The 21,396-nt window shown below is 39.9% G+C and overlaps 1 protein-coding gene across 1 annotated transcript in view; it reads right to left on the bottom strand.

Annotated features, from left to right (window-relative positions):
• The window catches only part of PHLDB2 (pleckstrin homology-like domain, family B, member 2), a 48,820-nt gene that overhangs the window by 17,737 nt on the left and 9,687 nt on the right, over positions 1-21,396 (bottom strand). Inside the window, exons 7-13 of the mRNA XM_009586834.1 lie at positions 14,245-14,373; positions 9,165-9,320; positions 8,300-8,410; positions 7,291-7,380; positions 3,647-3,790; positions 1,791-1,931; positions 1,101-1,200 (exon numbers count right to left, since the gene is read on the bottom strand). Coding sequence (XP_009585129.1) covers positions 1,101-1,200; positions 1,791-1,931; positions 3,647-3,790; positions 7,291-7,380; positions 8,300-8,410; positions 9,165-9,320; positions 14,245-14,373 — 871 coding nt within the window. The remainder of the gene's footprint in view (positions 1-1,100; positions 1,201-1,790; positions 1,932-3,646; positions 3,791-7,290; positions 7,381-8,299; positions 8,411-9,164; positions 9,321-14,244; positions 14,374-21,396) is intronic.

Genomic DNA, 21,396 nt, shown 5'->3' on the forward strand with positions numbered 1-21,396 from the left:
ATGAAGCTCCTTTTGTATCACATCCGAAATACTTCAAGTTAAGTTAGCCACAACACGGAAGGTTTGTGGAAGGCCTGCTGCATAACTAAAGCTCAAAAAAACCAAATCACAACTGGATCAGCTCTATAGAGTGAATGTAGTAAGTCATAATCCCTTCTCAGCAAGCTTGTTCCATCCCTGTATTGAGTCATCTTGGTGCGTATGGCTGACTCAGTCAGGCTCTTTGACCTTTAACAGCTGCTAGCTCTGACAAGTCCTATAACAACAGGATGGATCCTATCTCAGCTCAGGCTTAGCCTGTGCAATTCTACATAAGGACCTCTGACACGTATATTGATAACAATGCTGCAGATGCCGGAAGAAAAAGAAACTGACAGATGGCACTGAAACAACTCCATTTGAAGATGGGACGCTTATGAATAATGCATCTTGTTAAAGCAGAAATTAAGTGTATCAACTCAAGTCAACAAACAACAGACACAGAATGCCATAGCCTAAAAGCTCATGTTCTAAAGATTATCCAGAATTGTCATGTCCCTATTACAAAAATGCATCTATCTGTCCATGATAAAACACCTCTCTCCTTTCCTATTTTGTAGCCCAAATATTTAAGACTGGTGACAATACACAGTTACAGATTCTCAAAGGTAACTCATCATACTGAATCTCTGTCTGAGGAATTACTTTGTCCAGGCAAAAATATATGCCCGTGAAAAACAATTTTTAAGATCACAACATGAAAATAATTATTTAAAAAAAAAAAAGGAAGAAAAAAGAAAGCGACATGTAATATCTTTAATATATTGCCTCAAAATCACTCTCAGAAATTACCCAGTTAACCCAATGTGTATTTTTCAACATACTTTTTTTGTTTACTTGATTATATTTGGTGACCGCATACTTCAAAACTACATGTGCGCCTATGTCATCATCTTAACATCTGATATCTGCAAATTGTATTTAGAGCTTGCTTTTTTTCACCAAGAAGGAAACTTTTTTTTTTACAGCACTGTTGATTATAGCAAGACCAGTTTCAGAGTTATTTTCTGAAAAATTGAACACTGACTTTAACAACAATGACTCAAATAAAAAGGTCTTACCTTTCTGCATCCTTCTCGACTCTGACTCTTTGGTCATGGTTGCCAGACAGTGAGGAAGTACGCTGCCACAGCTGTTGCTCTGTCCTAATGGTAAATGTCCCTGCAGGAAATTTTGTAAATATATGCTTAAAACTACACTTCAAGACTTTTTTTGTATCAGCAACTAATGGTAAAATAACTTGCTTTGTCATGGGTATCAATGTCACATCATATCAATCAGCCATGGATATTTTAGTTGCATACAGTCTCTATTAGACCAAAATGTTTTCAGATTAATTATCTCCACCTAGCTGCTATTTGTTGTCACAAATAAAGAGTATTTTCACTTTATAAACAACTTTGTCTTTACCATTTAGAGGCCTTAGGTAGGAAGGAAAACAACCTATTGAGTCTCTACAACGAATTTAAACTAAACTAGCCTGGAAATACAACCCTTGACATACACTAATCAAAATGCAAGATTACTATGACAGCATGGCATTTCCAGAGGACAGAATAGAGGCTGGGAATATGGAAGGCTTCATGGATATTCCCATGAATGTTAATAAACCCGAATTTCTTTCAAAGTCAATTTCAGATGTGAATTTAGGGCGTTACATAATGCTTACAGGGCTACCCAACCTTACCTCTAACATAATATAGGTTTTCATATAGATGTTGGAAGGCTATTAATAGCATGCAACTACGTACTTTAGATGCAATGCTTCGTCCAAGTGTAGAGCTATTGAAGTGCGGTGATACAGACGGAGTAGTTTTCTTGCGAGGTAAAGTATCACTCATGTACATGCATTCCCTGTGCTGCTTCTTTCGCTCTTCCAGATTTCTGAAATGCTTCAAATGTAATTTGTTACACAGTTTTGACAAAATGAATTGACCTACTTGCTCAGTTATGCTCTATATGGAATATACTGAAGGTGGCAGTCTGGGAACTTCACGGGAAAGAATGGAATGAAACCTAAAATACAGAGTACCTCCTGCTTCACAGTGCTTTCCAGGATTTCTACAAATACCACAATAAAATCATGCTGATTAAGAAAATACATTAGATTCATGTGCACATTTTGTGTACATGTCCCTGTACCTAATTCTTTCTTTTTAAACTCAAGTCTAGGGTACAAGTGGAATCAAATTACAAAGAAAAACATTTATTTACAAGTTATTCTAATGAATTGGTGGCTTAAAACTGATACAGCTTTTGAGGGGCATTGTTCAAATGTACACGAAAAATTAATTTAGGATTTCAAATGTAGCCACCTGTACTTTATTGCTGCAAGTCTTCTGACAGGTACAATGGCTCCTAAATGTTAGTATTTGCCTCTGCATTGTTTATATAAGAAGAATTTTTTTTCAGTAACATTCTGTAATGCATTGTGCTTATTTTTAAATGAGCAGTGCCTTTAAGTGCAACACTCAGCAAGCACGATCAACTTATGATCTATCGTATCACTCTAAAAACTTCACATGTAAATCAACTTCATGGCCACCATAACAAAAACAAACAAACAAAATAATCCCAAGTTATCAGCTTTGAGTCTGTTACCTGTTGTTGCCTGCGGTGTTTCTTAGCTGGCAGAGGTGGAGGTGTGTCAGATAAAGGAATAGGATCTACATGAGTAGCCATGACCTCAGGCCAATGGACTGATGGAAGTTGAGCAATAGAGCGAGGAGAAAGAGAGTGAGGAAACACAAATCCAGAACAGAGAGGTGATCTTAGCTTTATAGAAAAAAGAGAAATTACACACAGAGTTTTCTTTTTGGAATTGCTCAAAAGATATGGCACATACAAGCTGCAGTTCTAGCATTGTGTTTGTTGGAGCGTTTAGCAGCAAAGGGATGTGTTGTATTGCAACTCTCGAGGAGTATTTAGCTACCAGAAGCAGCACAGAAATGCCAAATGCTAAACCTGTTGCTGCCTTATTGCAACACAAAGATAGGTGGCTTTACATTCATAAGATTATTCCATTCCTTTAAAGGGGATTTATTCAAAATTTGCTATGGTCATTACAAAGGCAAAAACACAAAGAATGAGGAAAAGAAAGAGTAAGCTAGAAGACGCAGATTGGACAGACTCCGTGAAATAGCTAAGATAAGTAAAAGCTACCCATCTCCCCCAAATATTCAAGATATACTTCTTCTACCACCTCACAGGAAAAAAAAAAAAGCTACAAAACATACAAAATTAACACCTAAGCACCATTGAACGAGTAATCATTAAATGTGTCGACAGACCGTTTCCCCAAAGGTGCATGACATTACAGTGTTTGACAGGCAAAGATTGTCACTTATTGCTGCTTGGGTCATAAGCATTCAGGTTTTTTGGCCTTCGAAGTCCCATCTACACCATCAAAGACAGTTTACAACTGGAGCAGTCCTTCAGCTTTACTATTAAATTGTTATCTGACTTGGTAACTGGCAGACGGCAGTTTGCCTTAGGGTCAATTTGTTACATGTTGAATTACCAAAAAATAAAAAAAAAAAAAAAAAGAAAAAAAAAGGGCAGCCATGAAAGAACAATGCAAACAAAGGGAAATGTCTCTCAAACAAACCTCTTTATTTTGTGGCTGGCTGGTCAGCACAGCCGTGGAAGGCTCAGTGGCAACTGCTTCAGCATCTGTGGGGGGCTGGGTGGAAGGGGATATATTCGTGGAATTGCCATACAGCTCACTAATTTCACTTACACTGATATAGCCCTAAAAGGAGGAATTCAGAAGTTAAAAGGAGCAAAAGCCAAAAGACGTGCAAGAGTATTAATGTATCCAGTACGATGAAGGTTAGTTTAGAGTGATACAGCCAAATATTTGTTATCATTTAAATACTTCATCATAAATTAAATAAAATTATCGTCAAGCTTATCAAGTGTTGAGTATTTGGATCCTGAAAATTGTTCTTCATTTAAACAAATACATTTGTGTGATCAAAAAGCAAATGTACATTAAGTGACCAATAGAATTCACTAAAATGTAAACACCCTTTAGAAATTATGTAGCTCTTTCTCGGGAAAGCAGATTCGGGGAAAAGGAAGAACAAATCTTATTCACCCATCTTTTTATTTCTTAATTTTTTTTTGTCCATGTTTAAATAAAATAACTTACCCTGATTTGTTTCTTGCCTAACTATTAAGCTTGTTTGAGTACACCAAATGACTAACAGAACTGGGAAGAACTTACATAAGGACAAGCCATTGCTACTCTATAAATTACACTGACACAACACCTTCCATTTGCATTGTCTGGAAGTCACTTCTAACTTACCAGGAGACTCATGTAAGATGCTCTTAGTGGTAGCCCCATAGCCATTACAATTTGCCTCTTTTTTTTTTTTTTTTTTTTTTTTTTTTTTAAACAATCATACAGGAGGTGACGGACTGAGGAAAGGCACAGACATGAGAGTGTGCTTCTGCCTGCAGAGAAGATTTAGGCAGGCAGACTTGAGATATAATGGCAGAATACAATTATTGCATGTGTTCTGGTGTTAACTGAATAAATGTTATTTAAAAAATAAAATATGGATTCTAATCCATAGTGTATAGGATGCCAGACTGTAAGAAGTCAAATGTCCTAACTTCTTATCCATAGAAAACTAAGCTATGCAAAAGGAAGAATAAATCACTGCTGAAGCAATGTTATAAAAATGAGATACAAATATGCTTATTTTTTAAATCAAGATGGTAAGCTGCTTTTAAATTGAGAAGGTGTTGAAGGGGCTATGTTTCTATTACTGTACCAGCACACTGACATGCCAGTATGTATACTTCAGCAATTCACTAAGAAGCCACAGACTGCTATAGTATTTTTTCTTTTAAAAAATGCATAAATTTAGCAATGACCATAGAAGGCAGGTTGAAAAAAATACCAACCCGGTTATCTATTAGCATAATTTTCAATGTATTTTATCAGCTATTTCAAGCAGATACACAATTCTGGAAAATTAAGGATCATACTGTGAACGCAGCACTCCAGAAATAGGAGGCAAATCTTGACTCAGATACCATGTGATGAACTACTAAATGAGGAGGAGACTGGATAAGATACTAAAGTTTCCCTCCTAAAACATGTGGCCATATTACAGTAAAATAGAGTCCAGTGTGATTAAACATAAAACTTGCTTAACCATCTTGTAAATAGCCGCGTATCAGTAACCAAAACTTGGCAAGTCTATGAATGCAATATTGCATCATTTTTACAGATGATAAAAGCACCTTCACCATCACATGAAAAATTTCAGATTCACAACCCCAGTGGGGATTCACCACAGGGTTAGAAAAAAAGCAAACAATGAATGACTTCACTGTGCAATTAGCTCAGGCCCCTATTTCATTAGATTAAATAAATGGTTTCAAGTCAGATTAGGCATCTTTGTCAATGCTAAACTTTTAAAAAGCACTGATTTTCCTCAGTTACTTAAGCACTAGGATAAGCATCCTGCCTCCACGTAGAGCACCCACATAGAGACGTGAGGCCGCGTTACTCTCTGTTGCTGTGCATGCAGGGAGCAAGCTTCACGATGGATGGGAGAGTCACAGACGTGTGCTTTGGTGAGGAGGGGCTAGGAAACGTCAGACCACAGACTCGACGGATACATGAGCAACCGCGTGGTGAAATTAGCTTCTGGGTGCAGGGAGACTGTTTAAGCCTGCGTACCGTTTGGTGCCTGATTTTTAAAGGTGCCTGAACAGTCAGAGACAAATAAAACTGAACCGAGACAAACATAATGTCTGACAAGGAAAGGCATTTCTTTTATAGGAGAGCACCTATGGGGACACTGAGCTTAAAACACATAACCCGTGCTTTCTCATTTACCTTAGAGTAAGTCCTAACTGACTTCAATACAGTGAACAGAATGACACTGCTGAATAATCCATTTCAATAAAAAGAGTGTCAGGCTCACTTAATGTAGTTGCGTTTTGAAATATCTGTGATTAAACAAACCATTATGTGGATACAAAGACAAAAATCAGAGATAGCACCCACTTTCTAGTGAAAGAATGAACAGGTCCATCTCAAAAGAACAATAATGAAGCTTAGACTTGCCAGATGCCCTGGTGGGAGGTCAGATGTCCAGATCAGAGTGCCACCTAGGACACTGGAAGTCTAAGCATCTGCAACGTGGCTTGCAGTGAGGAAGGGTGCTTAACCCCACTGGCATGTGCTGGAGGCCACCCGGGTTCACCAGGAACTTCAAGCCCAAATAAGCAAGATCACGTTTCCCAGGTGCTGAGAGGACATGTGGTTCTTTTAGACTTCAAGAGCCCAACTTCCCACAGTGACACCTACATCGTTAGATGGGGCAGAGCTTGTTCAGGGCTTCGATACAAGCAGATCTGGCAAGTCCAGTCAGACCTCTTAAGCAGAAGTTAATGAAGCAGCCATATATTATAACTTCATGTTTATCTGCAATTTGCAGATTCATCAAGTCGAGTCAAGAAGATAAATATGGGGTGTTAATGCTAATATCGTATGTGCTGACTGAATCTTTGCAATGGGTTGTGGCTCACCTTACACTGACCTTGCTCGCGGACCTTGATGCTTAAAGCGGCACCCTCAAAGCTATGAAGTCTTGACAGCTGCAGGTAAGCTCTGGGTCTCATCATGCATTACCCAAACTAACTCAGTTTTTGCAGCAAGAAATATTTGACACCTTTATACTAACTATTCAAAATAGTTAAATAAATAGCTCGATAAGTATCTTACAAGCAAAATACCTTGAAGTCTTCAATTCAATGCTTTTTAAAAAGATCAAAATGTACAGTTATCATGCTTTACTGCAGAGCCTTAGAATGAAGGAGGGGAGGCAATTGTAAAATCTACAGTGCAAAAATAAGACTGAACTGTATTTGTACTTGGACAGAGTTATTCCTGGACCTCATTCTTCTTCACTTCAATGAGGTTTAATTGTCTATTTTGAGAAAATTACAACTCCCCCTCCATACACCCCTTCCCCCCACATAAAAATGATCATTTTTCCAGGGCAAGAGATTAAGGCGATACCAATCATATCTGGGAAAATGTCAAGAGAAGCTATTTTTGCTCACCCATGCATTTAGACTTCCATGAATAGCTTTACAAAGTAATTTCATCACATCTCAAAAAAAATTTATATGAATAGGACTTCACTAAATACTAGAGTGCTTTTGTATGAAGTGTTATTAAAAGTTACTTATGGTAAAGTAAAAAGCAGTGAATCTCTTTACCTCTTTTAGACTATTGGGACTGACAGGAAATCCCTTTCCTCCGGAAAGCGTGGAATATTTCTTTTCCAGATTACAGAGATTCTCTTTTTCCTGTTAAAACCCAGACATTTTATATTAAATACCAACAGCCATGTAGTGAAAATAAATGCTAGGTGTTTTCTTAAGCATGTAAAGAAACACGCTGGGATAGAAGGCTAGAAACTGCACAGCAGAGGTTCAGCTTCATCCACTTACAGCCGAACTGAACAAAAAACGGAGATACAGAATGAAGAGCTAGTGAAAGATTTTATTTAATAACCACAGCCAAACCAAAAGGTTTTTCCTTCAGCATTTTGCAATTGCTTAATGAACTAAACATGATTTCTCTCACGATTAAAAGCAAAACTTAAAATGGACGCGAAGGGTTCATGCCAGCTTCTAGTTAAGCCGATGTTAGCTGACCTAAGTTAAGTAGCTCATCTTGTGGCCTAGTATGGGCTTTTACAAGTCAAAAATTTGAGCTGTCTGTTCTACCAGGTGCCTCTGGTTGTGTCCTTGGAAGGGGGACAGCTCTAAAACCCTCTCGATTATCAAATGCCCCTAGTGTTTTCCCTTAGGAAATCTGCTGATTAATGACAAAAGATCTTTTTTTTTTTTTTAAAGGTTAATGGCTAGTATGGGCTTTTACAAGTCAAAAATTTGAGCTGTCTGAGCACACTTCCAGCAGCCACACAGGAAGCACAGGCTTCTACCAGGTGCCTCTGGCTGTGTCCTTGGAAGGGGGACAGCTCTAAAACCCTCTCGATTATCAAATGCCCCTAGTGTTTTCCCTTAGGAAATCTGCTGATTAATGACAAAAGATCTTTTTTTTTTTTTTAAAGGTTAATGGATACAAAAGATGTCTATCATGTTAATACCTTCTTGCTAACTTCTGCACAACTGATGCTTTTCTCGTGCTCTACGTTCTTTTATTCTATGAAACGCTCCTTTATTACACGCTAAAAATATTTGAAAGACAATAAGTACTTACCCTTTGCAGCATCATTATTAAGTTGTTTTTCTCTTTTACAAAATGATCTTGTTCTCTTTGTGCTTGTTGGACAATATGATTGGCTTGTTTTTTGAGTGCAGATATCTTTTCCTAATATAAAAAGAAAATAATCACAATTTACATGTTTTATTTTCAAAGCACAAGACAACCTGCAGCAAGGATCCTATTCATGAGAGTTCACTCATTCATATTAAGCAGTAGGGAAAAAAGTTTCTATGAGACAGCTCACTGCTCTGAAGGAGATAATTAAGTAAGATTTAGGCAGTAAAGAGACAATTTCTTCAAGAGACAAAACAAAAGAACAATCGCACATATTCTTTGATAATATGGTGACTAGCTTCCACATACTGAACAGAACTGGCTTAGAGATGCAACTTTTGATCTCTGAAAAACTGCCATTTCATTGGTTGAGACAGGACTTTTACAACTTATTTTTAAAATTATTTCTTTATTTGGTGTTCTATTATTACTATTTTAACAAAATCATTTAAAATCAATACCTATCATAAGAATAAAATAACTCTAGTTTTGTCCAGAATGTATGAATCTCCTTTCTTAATGAAGAAAAAACCAACACTTCGGTACTTTTTGTAGCAAATTTAAGGGTTTAATTTTGTATGCAAATATACAAACATGGAATTTTATTGTTTTATTTCCTTTTGGAGAAGTTCATGATTTGATATGTGTGGGATGTTACTGGGCCATCACCTTTGCTCTCCTGCAAAAGCTTTTTCAAAGAGGGAAGTTTTGCATTATTTCTTACAGATAGGCAGGTTGTAGATCCATTTCATCTCCTTTATGCTCAACAACAAAGAACAAAGGAATGGAATGTTAGTGCTTTTACCTTTCTACTGACAATGCTACGCTGATATTCGGCTACTTCACGCAGGAGCTGTTGTGTCAGATTTTCTTTCTCTTCATCTAGCCTGCTTTCATGTTCAAGCTGCTGAAATTCCAGGTCTTCAAAGTGTTTGCTTTCTATGTCCAATAGATCAGCATCCTTAAGCAAAAAAAAAAAAAAAAAAAAAGTAATCATGCTTACACCAGAGTTGATATACTTACAAACACAAAAATCACAGTCTAAAATGGTATTTCTGTACCTCATACAATATGTTCAAACAGGCACTCAACACTTTTAATGACCTACTGTCATAATGAGAGAGCAAATAGGGCTAATCATTATTTTGATGTTGCTTTCTCCATCACTCCTACTGTCCCCCCTGCTGAGGAAGATGAAGCACCTGCATGGTGAGGGAGCTGTTCTGCAGGGTTCAGAGCAAGCTGGAGCCTCTTAAGCAGTGAGCGCTGCTTAAGAGCTGCCCTGGCTGGGCAGATCACTCTGCCGAAGCCTAGCTGCGACACCACCAAAGCCTGAACCCATTTGGTGAGGCTGTCACATGCCAAATTGGGAGAGCATCTGCTTACCAACCAAAAAGGACAGAAAGCATCATCCCAGTAACACCGGAGAACTGCACACTGAATTATCTAACTGTGGGAATGCACACTCAAATGAAGGAGTCTGGACTGCAGTTAGAATTTCTTCAGGTCTAGCCCAAGTACCGGCACTGTTTTAATAACAGACGTACAGTCAGATAAGATGAAAGGTATGTGGAGCTGTGTGCCATCAGCGCACTGCCATCACCTCAGCAGCAATGTCCAACCATGCCAGTTGCTCAGCCAGAGGCTGCTTGCGGACCACCGAATTGGAGCTGACAATTGCTCTCTGTGCAAGCACACAATTAAGGACTCTAGTCGACTAATCAACCCTAGCCAGTGAGTGCATTACTTCAGAAAGGGCATCAGCCCACTTTTATGCATTCCCCTGGACCAACGCCAGGTTTTGTCAGGAAAAGAGGTTGAATGCTGCAGAAAAGACTCAAGAAACAAGAACACACCTGCTTCCACTTAACGATGACGAGATGAAACTTAAAGTGCTTTTCAGCACAAGAACTGAACCTTAATCTTTCTCCTGCAACATCTGTGTATTATAACACAAATGCCTACTTACAAGTTCCAGGCTTCTGAAGAAAAAGGGATTTTAAATAATCACAGTATTATTAAATGCTAAAGCTCTCGAAAATAGGCACATTATGCATAACCTGTTACATAAGAAAACATATATACTGTAAGCAATTTATCATTTTAGAGAAATGAAAACTTAGTCCTTTTCTTATTTCGACCTAAAAGTTAGTGACTGAGATAGGCAGATAGGTCTCTGTAAAGGCATTCAAAACCAGGTACTTCCAGTGTACCAGGGAAAGACACGGGATGCAGAAGCTGAACAATCCAAGTTACTATATGAAATACCAACATCTTTCCATTATTCTTCAGTGATGTGCCTTTCACTTGTCGGAGATAGTGAAGAGATCAAAAGCAAAGATGTGGGCTAAAAATTACAAGAAAGTGGTTACCTACAATACAGAAATGCTTCACTCAAACCAGTCAGCCATCTTCAGCATTCAAAACAAACAGAAGGGCTTTGCCTGGGCCATGAAAGTCAACAAATTCAGCCTATTTCATACCACATTAATTGCTACTGAGGCAGAAGAACAGACTTCACAGAAGGCAACCGATAGCCAGAAAGGCAACTGGTAGCCAGCTGAGCTCTCAAAATGCTGTATTTTTGTGAGATGCGCTATGGAACAAGAATTTCACCACATTCCGTACCACTGTGTCCACTGGGGAAAAATAAACGTACCTAATTCAAAACCAAGTCCATTTTCAACTTAGACACCTCCAAAGGGTAAGTGGCAGTACCTTAGCTCTACCAGTGGTTGCAAGTGCATTGCAGCGAGACCGCCAGCCAGGCAGACCCATGGGGACCGAGACCCCGGGCAGCCTGCGGCAGCAGGGCACCGCAGCAGGGGCACGAGGTCTGGCTCCGAAATGTGTCCGCAGAGTCCTCACCATAACCTTCACAAGGATCCTACTCAGCAGCATAGGATTTGTAGGAGGATAATTGATGTCGCTGTAGGTAATGGCTTCCTGAACCAAGTAGCAAGTATACTCCCTCCCTTTTATTAAAACATCAAAATATTGTAACTTATAGTCTATTAACAAACAACAGACACAATGTTTCCATATTGGATTTCCAAACCATACATTTCTCTGGCATCTCCACTTCTGTAATGGCACTGGAGAAAATTTGATGGGAGATAACCTGGCCCTTACTTCAGGATGTGGTGGGAGGTCCATAGGCCCACACAACATCTGCAAAAATTAGGAGAATTTTAGCTGAAGAGTAAGGCGTTTCCTAGCACTGGACGGTGTCTTTTCAGGTCTCTGCAGGAATCCAGGCATCTATTCTCATTCTCCTTTTATGCGTATCTCTATATACCCAGGCACATGAGAACAAACAAGCTTTGGTGCTTTCATACTGACAGTGAAGGATGAAGTGTGCTAATTAACTTTAAATAAGCCATCAGGAAGCTCAGTGCTTTCCCTCAGTGCCTTCCACAAGCCCACAGGTTTCACCAGTCTCTGATGAAGCGTCCTCCCTGCCCAGCAGAGAGAGCGTATATTGATTACGGACACCGGGGAGCACACAGGGTGTGCCAGCTGCCCCACTGCCAACCCCAACCCAAACTCCAGAGCCACCCTGCAGCCAGCTGCTACAGCGAAACTGACTGCCCGCTCCCCTGGGCACAGGTTACGAAGTTACTGAAGTCCCAGAGATGAAGCAATAAGGGAATTCATAGAATCATAGAACCATAGAATCATTTAGGTTGGAAAAGACCTCTAAGATCATCAAGTCCAACCGTCAACCCAACACCACCATGCCCACTAAACCATGTCCCTAAGCGCCTCATCTACACGTCTTTTAAATACTTCCAGGGATGGTGACTCCACCACTTTCCTGGGCAGCCTGTTCCAAGGCCTGACCACTCTTTCAGTAAAGAAGTTTTTCCTAATGTCCAGTCTAAACCTCCTTTGGTGCAACTTGAGGCCGTTTCCTCTCGTCCTATCACTTGTTACTTGGGAGAAGAGACCAACCCCCACCTCGCTACAACCTCCTTTCAGGTAGTTGTGGAGCGCGATGAGGTCCCCCCTCAGCCTCCTCTTCTCCAGGCTAAACAGCCCCAGTTCCCTCAGCCGCTCCTCATAAGACTTGTTCTCCAGACCCTTCACCAGCTTCGTTGCCCTTCTCTGGACACGCTCCAGCACCTCAATGTCCTTCCTGTATTCATCACCTTCACACCTACGGCGTTGGCAGTAAAGCAGCATGATATAACCTGCTGCAAACTCAGGTATTTAATCCTGGGCTGGGCTGATTTGGGAGGGGAAGAAGAGATTTTCTATACCTTGGGTATGGTACTTACAGTAATTTCATAACTGCTCTCACACTTCATATCCGTTTGAGAGATACTGTGCACTAATTCAGTGATAACTTCTATTGCTTCGACCGCAGCAGCCACAACTAACTTTCACTACAATAGGCCTGGAATAATGCAATAGGACCAACTGTACGTTTAATGGCACCCCCACATTTCCAGTTTCGTCCCACTTTGAAATCCAAAATTGTTATTAAGCCAACTGGAAAGGAAAAAAAAAAAAAATTAACCAAACAGATTTCTAGAAGCCTCTCAGTGGTCAATAGTGAAAAATATTTTATTAACATCCCACAGCAACAAGACTGCAACTTCTCATGAATTTATACCTTCAAGTACGTGACTGCACAGGAATTGCTTCCTTTCCTTTTAATATGTATGAGAGATTACATAATATTAATTTTTTAATTTTTTTTTTTTTTAAATTTTTTTTTTTTAAGGTAACTTACAAAAATCCTTAAGTGTCTCGAAAACAGCAAACTTCTCCGCTACTGCAGAAGAATTTAACATTGTTATTTCCAAAGCTGGACTTTTTTACTTTTTGCTCCTTGAAAAAACAGAATTCTGCAAATAAACCAAAATCTAAAGAATATTTCCTATAAAGCAAAAGCGCCCTTTTTTGGTAACTGCTATTACAGATCTTATTCCTGATATAAACACTCAAGCCAGGAAAAAAAACCCCAAAAACAAAGAAACAAAAAACCCCAGACAAAAAAACAAACAAAAAAAACCCCATCACAACCTAGTTTGACTTTCAGATGGCCTCTTGAGCTTGCCGTACTGATGCTTTGAAAATTATTTCGCCCCCCCACTAAAGCTAGCTATATGTGCTGTAGAACCCACTTAACATTAATGAACACTAAAATCTTTCCACAGAAAATAACTGTACCTTCACAGACAATATTGTAGCTTTTTCAGTTACAAACAATACAAAATAAAATCAAGTTGCAATTAGACTTTATGCAAAGGTCATTATACCAATGGTTGTGCAACTGTTGAAAATGCAGGAAAAAATGAAGCTATTTCAATACGTGGTATAATCGTCAAAATGAATTTTTCAAAGCACAGTTCAGGCTAACAGCTAAGTTATAAACTGAAAAAAAGAAGTCGTCCATGGCTTCACTGAGACAGCCACTTACAAAGGAGGAGCGCACAACAGGATCAAACAATAGCGGCAGGAAAGTGCTGCTAAAATGGCTGATCCCACTGACCAAAGTTCAGTTCCTGTCTTTGCTCACACAGGTAAAGAGCAATGCTCCACCATCCATCTAAACATCACAACAGCTTCCACACCACCCAGCAGGCCTAAGGTGCTAATTACAGGCAAGTAGCCCAACACTTTAAAAACCTTTCAACACAAAATGATTTCTAATCTGCCCATTTGCACTCTACTCATTTGCCACCATGCACATTATCTATTACAAGCATTCCACAAAAAAACATAACTCTTGTTACTATTAACAAGTATAAGTTGCAAATACGTTCAGACACTTTGTTGGATACTTGAAACAGAATATGTTACACTTATCTCTATTAAAAAAAAAAAAAAAAAAAAGCCAGCAAAAAGTTTGTGCAATCTTGAAACTTGCTACTGACCCTCTTCAGCTGCTGCTGTAATTGTTCCCTCATGGACTCAGGGCAATTATCAAGCTGCGTCTTCTGCTCGGAGTAAAGCTCCTGAAGCCTCTCTAGTTTTTCCCTCTCAGCATCAAGTTTTAATTTTTCCTGAAGCATGAACCAGAAAATAAACACAATTACCTTCAAACCCAAGCAGTTAGTGATTATGACAGTGTGTGGCACAACCTTAACGAACAGTTGAATCACGTAGGTCAAAGACAGAAACCTCTTGTTAGTTGAAATGCAATGGTGGGATGCAAAATGATCAAAACAAAACATTAATCATTTTAGTGCGGTGATTAATTCTCTCCCTCGTCACTGTGTTTTGTACCCATGCCTGGATGACGCCATTAAAGCCCACTGCCTAAACACTCGTCTCACCTAATGGGGGGGAGAAAAAAAAAAAAAAAAAAAAAAAAGAGAAGAAATGAGGAAATGGTAGCCATGTTAGTGAGGTAACTGATGAAGGAGAGAGAAAAGAGTAGCTTTTAGAAAGCAAAATGGATGGAAAATGACTGTAGTGTGGCAGTGAGGGGAAAATGGATCTTCCCAGGAGAATGAATTACATGCCTATGTGCCTCTGTACATGTATGTATCTGTACATGTACAGATAAGTACATTTAGCAAGCAGTGAAAAAAAAAGAACTAGACAGAGCTTTATAAAGAAGTAACTCGGCCAGGAAATCCTGTTGCAGCAGAAACACCAAGTGATTTAGCAAACTAACTCATTTGCTTCAGGGTACAGGAACTGTAACCTGTTTTCAGAGATCAAAGGGGACTGCTCAGCCTCCCTGGTCTCCTCCAACTACTGCAGCTTTCCACTCGAGCAGCAGCACTCGACACACTGCTGCTCACCCTCAAAAGCCTTTAACCTTTAAACTTTTGTAATAAAATACTACATGATTTACTGTGCAGCACTGCTCTGAAGACTGGCTGTAGATCACTTACAACTACTTTGCAGACTATTATTTATCTATGGACCAAAGTTTGGGAACGAATAAATTGGAGTGCGAAGAATTTTTTCAATGCCTTTTACTTGCATCTACACTGGCCAACATAGCAGATGCATTTTCTTCAACCAAGCAGTTAATAACCGGAAAAAAACAATATGCCTGAAATGCCAGGCATAAATAATCAAGTGAGTCGCTGAAGCCCAGTGCTACCTTCTAGAGTCACACTGGTACAGTTGCCTTTTCCTACTTCTTGTTCTATAGTTATACATCTCCTCTCAGATGGTCTCTAACTCTCCTTAATACTCAAAAATTAACAGTATCAGCCCCAAAAGTTCAGCTTCTTTTGGATGCTCCAAGAACATCTAAATTCTGTCATGGCATCCACTCCTTTGTCCTCTTTCCAGTCCCAACTATTATTTAATTTTAAAATAAAATGCATGGCTCAGCAGGTGCTGTACGATCAGACCTGCAGCACCCTGACGGTACATGCCATAGAGAAGAAACTTCTTTTAGTATATAGTCATTGTATGGCAAGTATACTTGCCATTTCAAACCGTGGAATGGTCTTTCCCCAAAACCTTCTCTTTGTTCTCAAACCCTCACACATGGTAGAGGTGCAATAACAAGCATGTATTAGCTGCCTGCTTTCTTTATGGTTTTATCTCTAAACCCGAGTGGGATCAAGGGGCTGGGATTTCATTTTCCCAGTATTTAAAAACAACAAGAGGAAGCATTCTCATCCAAGCCCAATGTCAGCCAAATTCCCAGCTCTTTTACTTTCATTTACACGTGCAGCTTCTCAGCTCATACAATCAGATGAACAAAATGCTGAACACAAAAGATTATTTTATTTTCTTTAGCTTGTAAAAATGAGCAACTAAGCCAGCATATTCAATTACCTGGACTTCCTGTACTAGCCTCTGTCTTACAACAACAGCAGCAGGGCTCAGAAATACAGAGGATGTAGCACGTGCAAGCTGCACAATGAGGGAGAATCATAGAATCATTTAGGTTGGAAAAGACCTCTAAGATCATCAAGCCCAACCGTTAACCTAACACTGCCAAGTCCCACTAAACACATCCCTAAGTGCCACATCTACACGTCTTTTAAATACCTCCAGGGATGGTGACTCCACCACTTCCCTGGGCAGCCTGTTCCAAGGCCTGACCACTCTTTCAGTAAAGAAGTTTTTCCTAATGTCCAATCTAAACCTCCCTTGGCGCAACTTGAGGTCATTTCCTCTCGTCCTATCACTTGTTACCTGGGAGAAGAGACCAACCCCCACCTCACTACAACCTCCTTTCAGGTAGTTGTGGAGCGCGATGAGGTCTCCCCTCAGCCTCCTCTTCTCCAGGCTAAACAGCCCCAGTTCCCTCAGCCGCTCCTCATAAGACTTGTTCTCCAGACCCTTCACCAGCTTCGTTGCCCTTCCTTGGACATGCTCCAGCACCTCAATGTCTGTCTTGCAGTGAGAAGCATGCAACTCTTGAGAGGTTACCTCTAGCCCTCTGTCCCCAAGTGACCCTGTTTGCAGTGTCATCCTTACTTCCAACACGGAAGGAAATCTATGAATAAACTGGTAGTTCCCCTGCTCACAAACCTTGCTGTCCATTTAACATTCAACCTATGGTCTGCCACATTGTTTCTCACTTTCCTTTTCTGCCCGCCTAGCAATCTAAAGCAGCAAGGACTTCTCTGACATGAGCTGCAGTATCATGCCTCTGAAGCTATTAATAGCTCTCTAAAGGTCAACGCACTGCAACAAGTACGCTCCTTCATTAACAAGCAAGTCGAACCTCGAATGTGAGGAGACATCATCAGCAAGTATAAAACTCCCCGAGAATCCTACCAGAGATACTGTTACTTCCCTCAAGAAATTAGAAATGTATTCCTTTGAGATTGAAAGTGATACTCCTCTGTTCTATTTATAGCATAGGAAGTGCTAACATCCCACCAAACTGGCTCCCTTCAAAATGAGCAGTCTTAACAGGAAATATCACTTTCAGCAACGAGAGGCATTATATGTTTTGCAGCTGTGGAGTTAAGTGCGCTGACATCTCTGACTGTGCATTGGTAAAGTTGATTTAATTCACAAAAGTAATTTGATAAATAAATAAATAATCAGAATTTTTTCATACAGTCTCTTCTATAAATGGATGAAGGCAAGTTCTTTTAGAAGGGAAAAGATTAATAATTTTGCGAGCTAAGTGCAAGATGCAGCCGAGGCAGGCCTGCGGCTGACTCCGCGAGCTGTTTGCTCAAGAGCAGCCAGCGGCAGAGCTGTGAACAGAACCCATGTGCTCCAGCTGCTCATCCTCATCTTAACCGCATGAGCTTGTACTTGTTAAACATTTCTCTGCAGACAACTGCTTCTCAGCCCCAGCGTTGACTCCGGAGCCACATTAACCGTAGTGTGGCTGAATTCTTAACATCCTCTTTCCAGAGAAAAGAAGTACAGCTCAGTAAAGCATATCATCTGGTCTTAGCCTACTGCACAACTTGCCCTGTGCTCTGCCTCTAGATACGTGTTAAATGAACTTAGGGTCAGCCAGGACACAGAGCAGGACTGACTGGGTTTTTGGTGATGCTGGGGCACAGCTTGGATCAGTTTTGGAGGATAGCTGAATATCGTGAAGGCTGGCACTACAAAGAATTGACGTGTGACTCTGTCCCACAAGAGCACAGACACAGGATGTCAGCAGAGCATGGTTATGGTGTGAACACAGACCATAAGTGATCAACATGGGTCAGTCACAAAAGGAAATCAACCTTTAGATCTGGTAGAATTGATTTTAGGGCAAAGGGAGAGAAAAAAAAGAATATATATCCAACACATCTCATAGATGATGAGGACACAGAGGCGATAAAAGGACAGTATTAAAGACAATCATAGCCTCTAGAAGAATGGGAACAACAGAAAGAACGAGAGAAACCAATTGCTTCAGTGTTATATCCTGTGGTTAAGGATGCCCTATGCCTGATCAATACTGCTACTTAAAACCCCAGCAGGTCCCCACACCCCTTCTGGAGAGAAGTCATCCTACTTTTCAATTTGTCATTCATCACATTCTGCTACTGCAGGCAGGCAGGCTAAAATTGTAGAGCGGCATATGTATGTGCCTTCTGAACCAATCTTCCTGCATAAACTGGTAGACTCTGCAGAAATGAGTCAGAGTGAACATGGATGAAATAGAGAAAGCTTCTCAAAAATCCAGATAAAAATTGGAAAAAAAACAAAGCAAGAAACCTATCATTTCTACCAGGTCACTGTGAAATTGATTGTATGGCTAGGTGAATTGGGCTCAGTCTACAACCCTCCAACCCCACTCCACTCCCTCCCCCGCCCCCCCAAAAAAACCCAACAAAAAACCCAAGGTATGTGTTATTTTCAGAAAGAAAGAGAAACTGCAGAGAAACCTACAAGCCATAAATGAAGAAAAAAAAAAATACTGAATGCCTTGCCATCCAGCATGTTCTTATACTTTAAATGTTCCAGTCTGAAGTACCCCAGGATCTTCCTCAGTCCAACTCACCTGCAACTCATCACGTTTTAAGGTAGCAACATCTCATTACCCACACCAAGCTCCACACATGCACGCTCTGTCTCTCAGTATGGAATTGGCTAGTCTCACAACTCTCATAGGTTTCTCAGAAATAAGGAGAAGCACATGCTGTTCTTTGTTCTGAAAAGCTTCTCCATCTCATCTTCATGCTTTCCCCTCTCGCCAAACTTTATTCTTTTACACTCCACAGAAACACCCCTCCCCTTCTCCAAAATAATCTACTGCAAAAGCTAGAAGTGGAGGAGAAAGAGCAGACTACAGAAATGATTCCTTTTTCCTTGGAAGTGGTGTGATGCTACGAGTTTGTCCATTCAGTAAAGCATTTTGGAGAATAAGTGGAAGAGCAAGAAAATTTGACCTTAACAACTCACTGATTAAATTGGCCTAACCCTTGCCATGAATTTGTAAGAAAATAGTCTAGTCCCTAACAGAAAGCAGGCTAGGGAATGTTATCTGCTCTTCAGTGGTTCCTTGCTGAAAGGGGCAAATGGTACACATGGGGAAAGTGTTAAACCTGAAGTCTACCAACTCTTCCAGCACTCTTGCAAACTGAAAGCATTTCTAATGCTATGGCTGATACAAATCAGACCGCATACAACTCTGATTAAAAAAAATACTGTTGAAATTAAACAGATCCTCCTGTGCACAAACTGTACATGCTCCTCTTCTATATTTTTCAGACTACTCTTTCCTGCATTCCTTGATCTCTTTCAGGACAGAAGCATAAAACTTGTCACAGTTTAGTTATTTGTCACTAAATCCCTGTGGGTTTCATAAAATAAGCCATTGCGGGGCGAGGGAGAGTGTCAGGCATATGAAAAGGAGCATAATATGATAGAAGAAGGTATTTTACAATAGTTCTTTTTACTGTATGAGTGGTAACTAATTTATTATATAATAACGGACTGTATACAGTGATGGCATCTGTATGAGACATCTCAATAGTTTTGTTTCACATGCATGTACAAAACTAATGCTAAAAAGCATTTTAAATCAGAGTAAGCAATCCCTCTGCTGTAAGTGGGGAAAAAAAAAAAATCACAATGTTGCATACATGAACTTGCTCCTAAGACAACTCAAGTTTTTTGGAATTTCTAAGCTCACTCTCTGACCATTGCAATGTGTTGTCCTACCAAACAGATGGGGAGGCAAACGAAAACCCCTGATTCTACAGCACTGTTTCTTCATGAATGTAGAAGAAGAGGAAATAATCATCCAAACCAGAAAAAAAAAAAAATTTCAAGTGAGAAAATTAAAATTCTGTATCATCTTCAACATTTAGATGACAATAAGAGGATTTCCCTTAGTGGTACAACCCATTCTGCTATTTCTCTCATGACTGTTTTAAAAGAAACCTTGAGAATTCAGATTTTTCTCCTTGAGTCTTCATATCATCTTTTTCCTCATTAGTGTTCTCTCTACAGGATATCCTTATGTGGATATATCCAGTGGATGCAGGTATTCCTCAAAATACTTAATCTTGTGTATCATGTCTTAAGGAGGTTAATAATGTTATAGACACGAAAACTCATCCATTTAAAACACTTGCTTAAATCTTGCTGAACTGGAATCTGACCAGAAAAGATTCATCAGGATAAAAAAAAGGAATTTTGAATCCAGAAGAGAAAGGACTGAGGAGAGACCACCGGTATATTTAACTTTGATTACTGGTGGCTCATCAGACAGCTGCTCTTTCCTTGACTCAATTCCTCCAAGTCTTTGCAGTACTAATTCAGCAAAAAGGCCGAGTTTCAAACGTTTTGGCATGTCTGGGATATTCTGTTAATGACTGAAAAATATTTCCACAAAAGCATGCGGACAAAATTAGATGTATTCCAAAAAAAGATGAGTTATCCCCTGCCAGCTGCTCCTGATTCCTGCTCTTGAAGAGGGACAGGAAACCCGGGTTGATAAAAGAGTCCCAGAGTATGTATTTCCACCATGACATAAGGCAAAGGTCCTCCAGAAGGAAAGGAATAACCTCCCTCTCTTAAAAGGCAGTCTAAACTTTTGCATAAATAATTGTTTTGAAACTCTCTGCCAAAACTCCCATTTAGCTATGATTACCTCCCACAGCACTTCTGCTGAATTCATTACTCATTCTCAGTTATTCCTGTTTATTCATGCTCGCTGAACTATTCTTTCTTTTCCCAGCTATGTTGTTATGTTGTTACTTTCAACCTCATGCTTTAACATGGAGACACGAGGCACGGCGAATCATTAAGCATCCCTCTCCACACATGCTGGACTGCATGTTTTAAAACCAGACAGACTAAGGAAGCACTGTATGAAAAGAAAGTACTTCGCAAATCTGGATTACGTCCAATCAGGTAAATGCAATTTTCTCCAGCTTCCTTATAGATGAACGTCAATCCTGAACTAAGTCTCGTGAGCGAAGAGTCATTGGGAGGAAGTCATAATCGTAAATAGCACCATGGACCTGAGGTGCTATTCCACTGGAAACAATAGCATCGTTATTGTACGCCCACGGTACAGTAACATGAATGATTGCCGCGGTAATTACAGGAAGCGGGGCGGGTGGCAGGGAAGAGGGAGATGGCTCACCTGCTTCCTTGTTCCTGGGTACTGCCCAGCTCGGCTCTCTCCAGAGCAG

Source organism: Fulmarus glacialis, unplaced genomic scaffold, assembly GCF_000690835.1.
Source record: "Fulmarus glacialis isolate BGI_N327 unplaced genomic scaffold, ASM69083v1 scaffold221, whole genome shotgun sequence".
Taxonomy (NCBI): Eukaryota; Metazoa; Chordata; class Aves; order Procellariiformes; family Procellariidae; genus Fulmarus; species Fulmarus glacialis.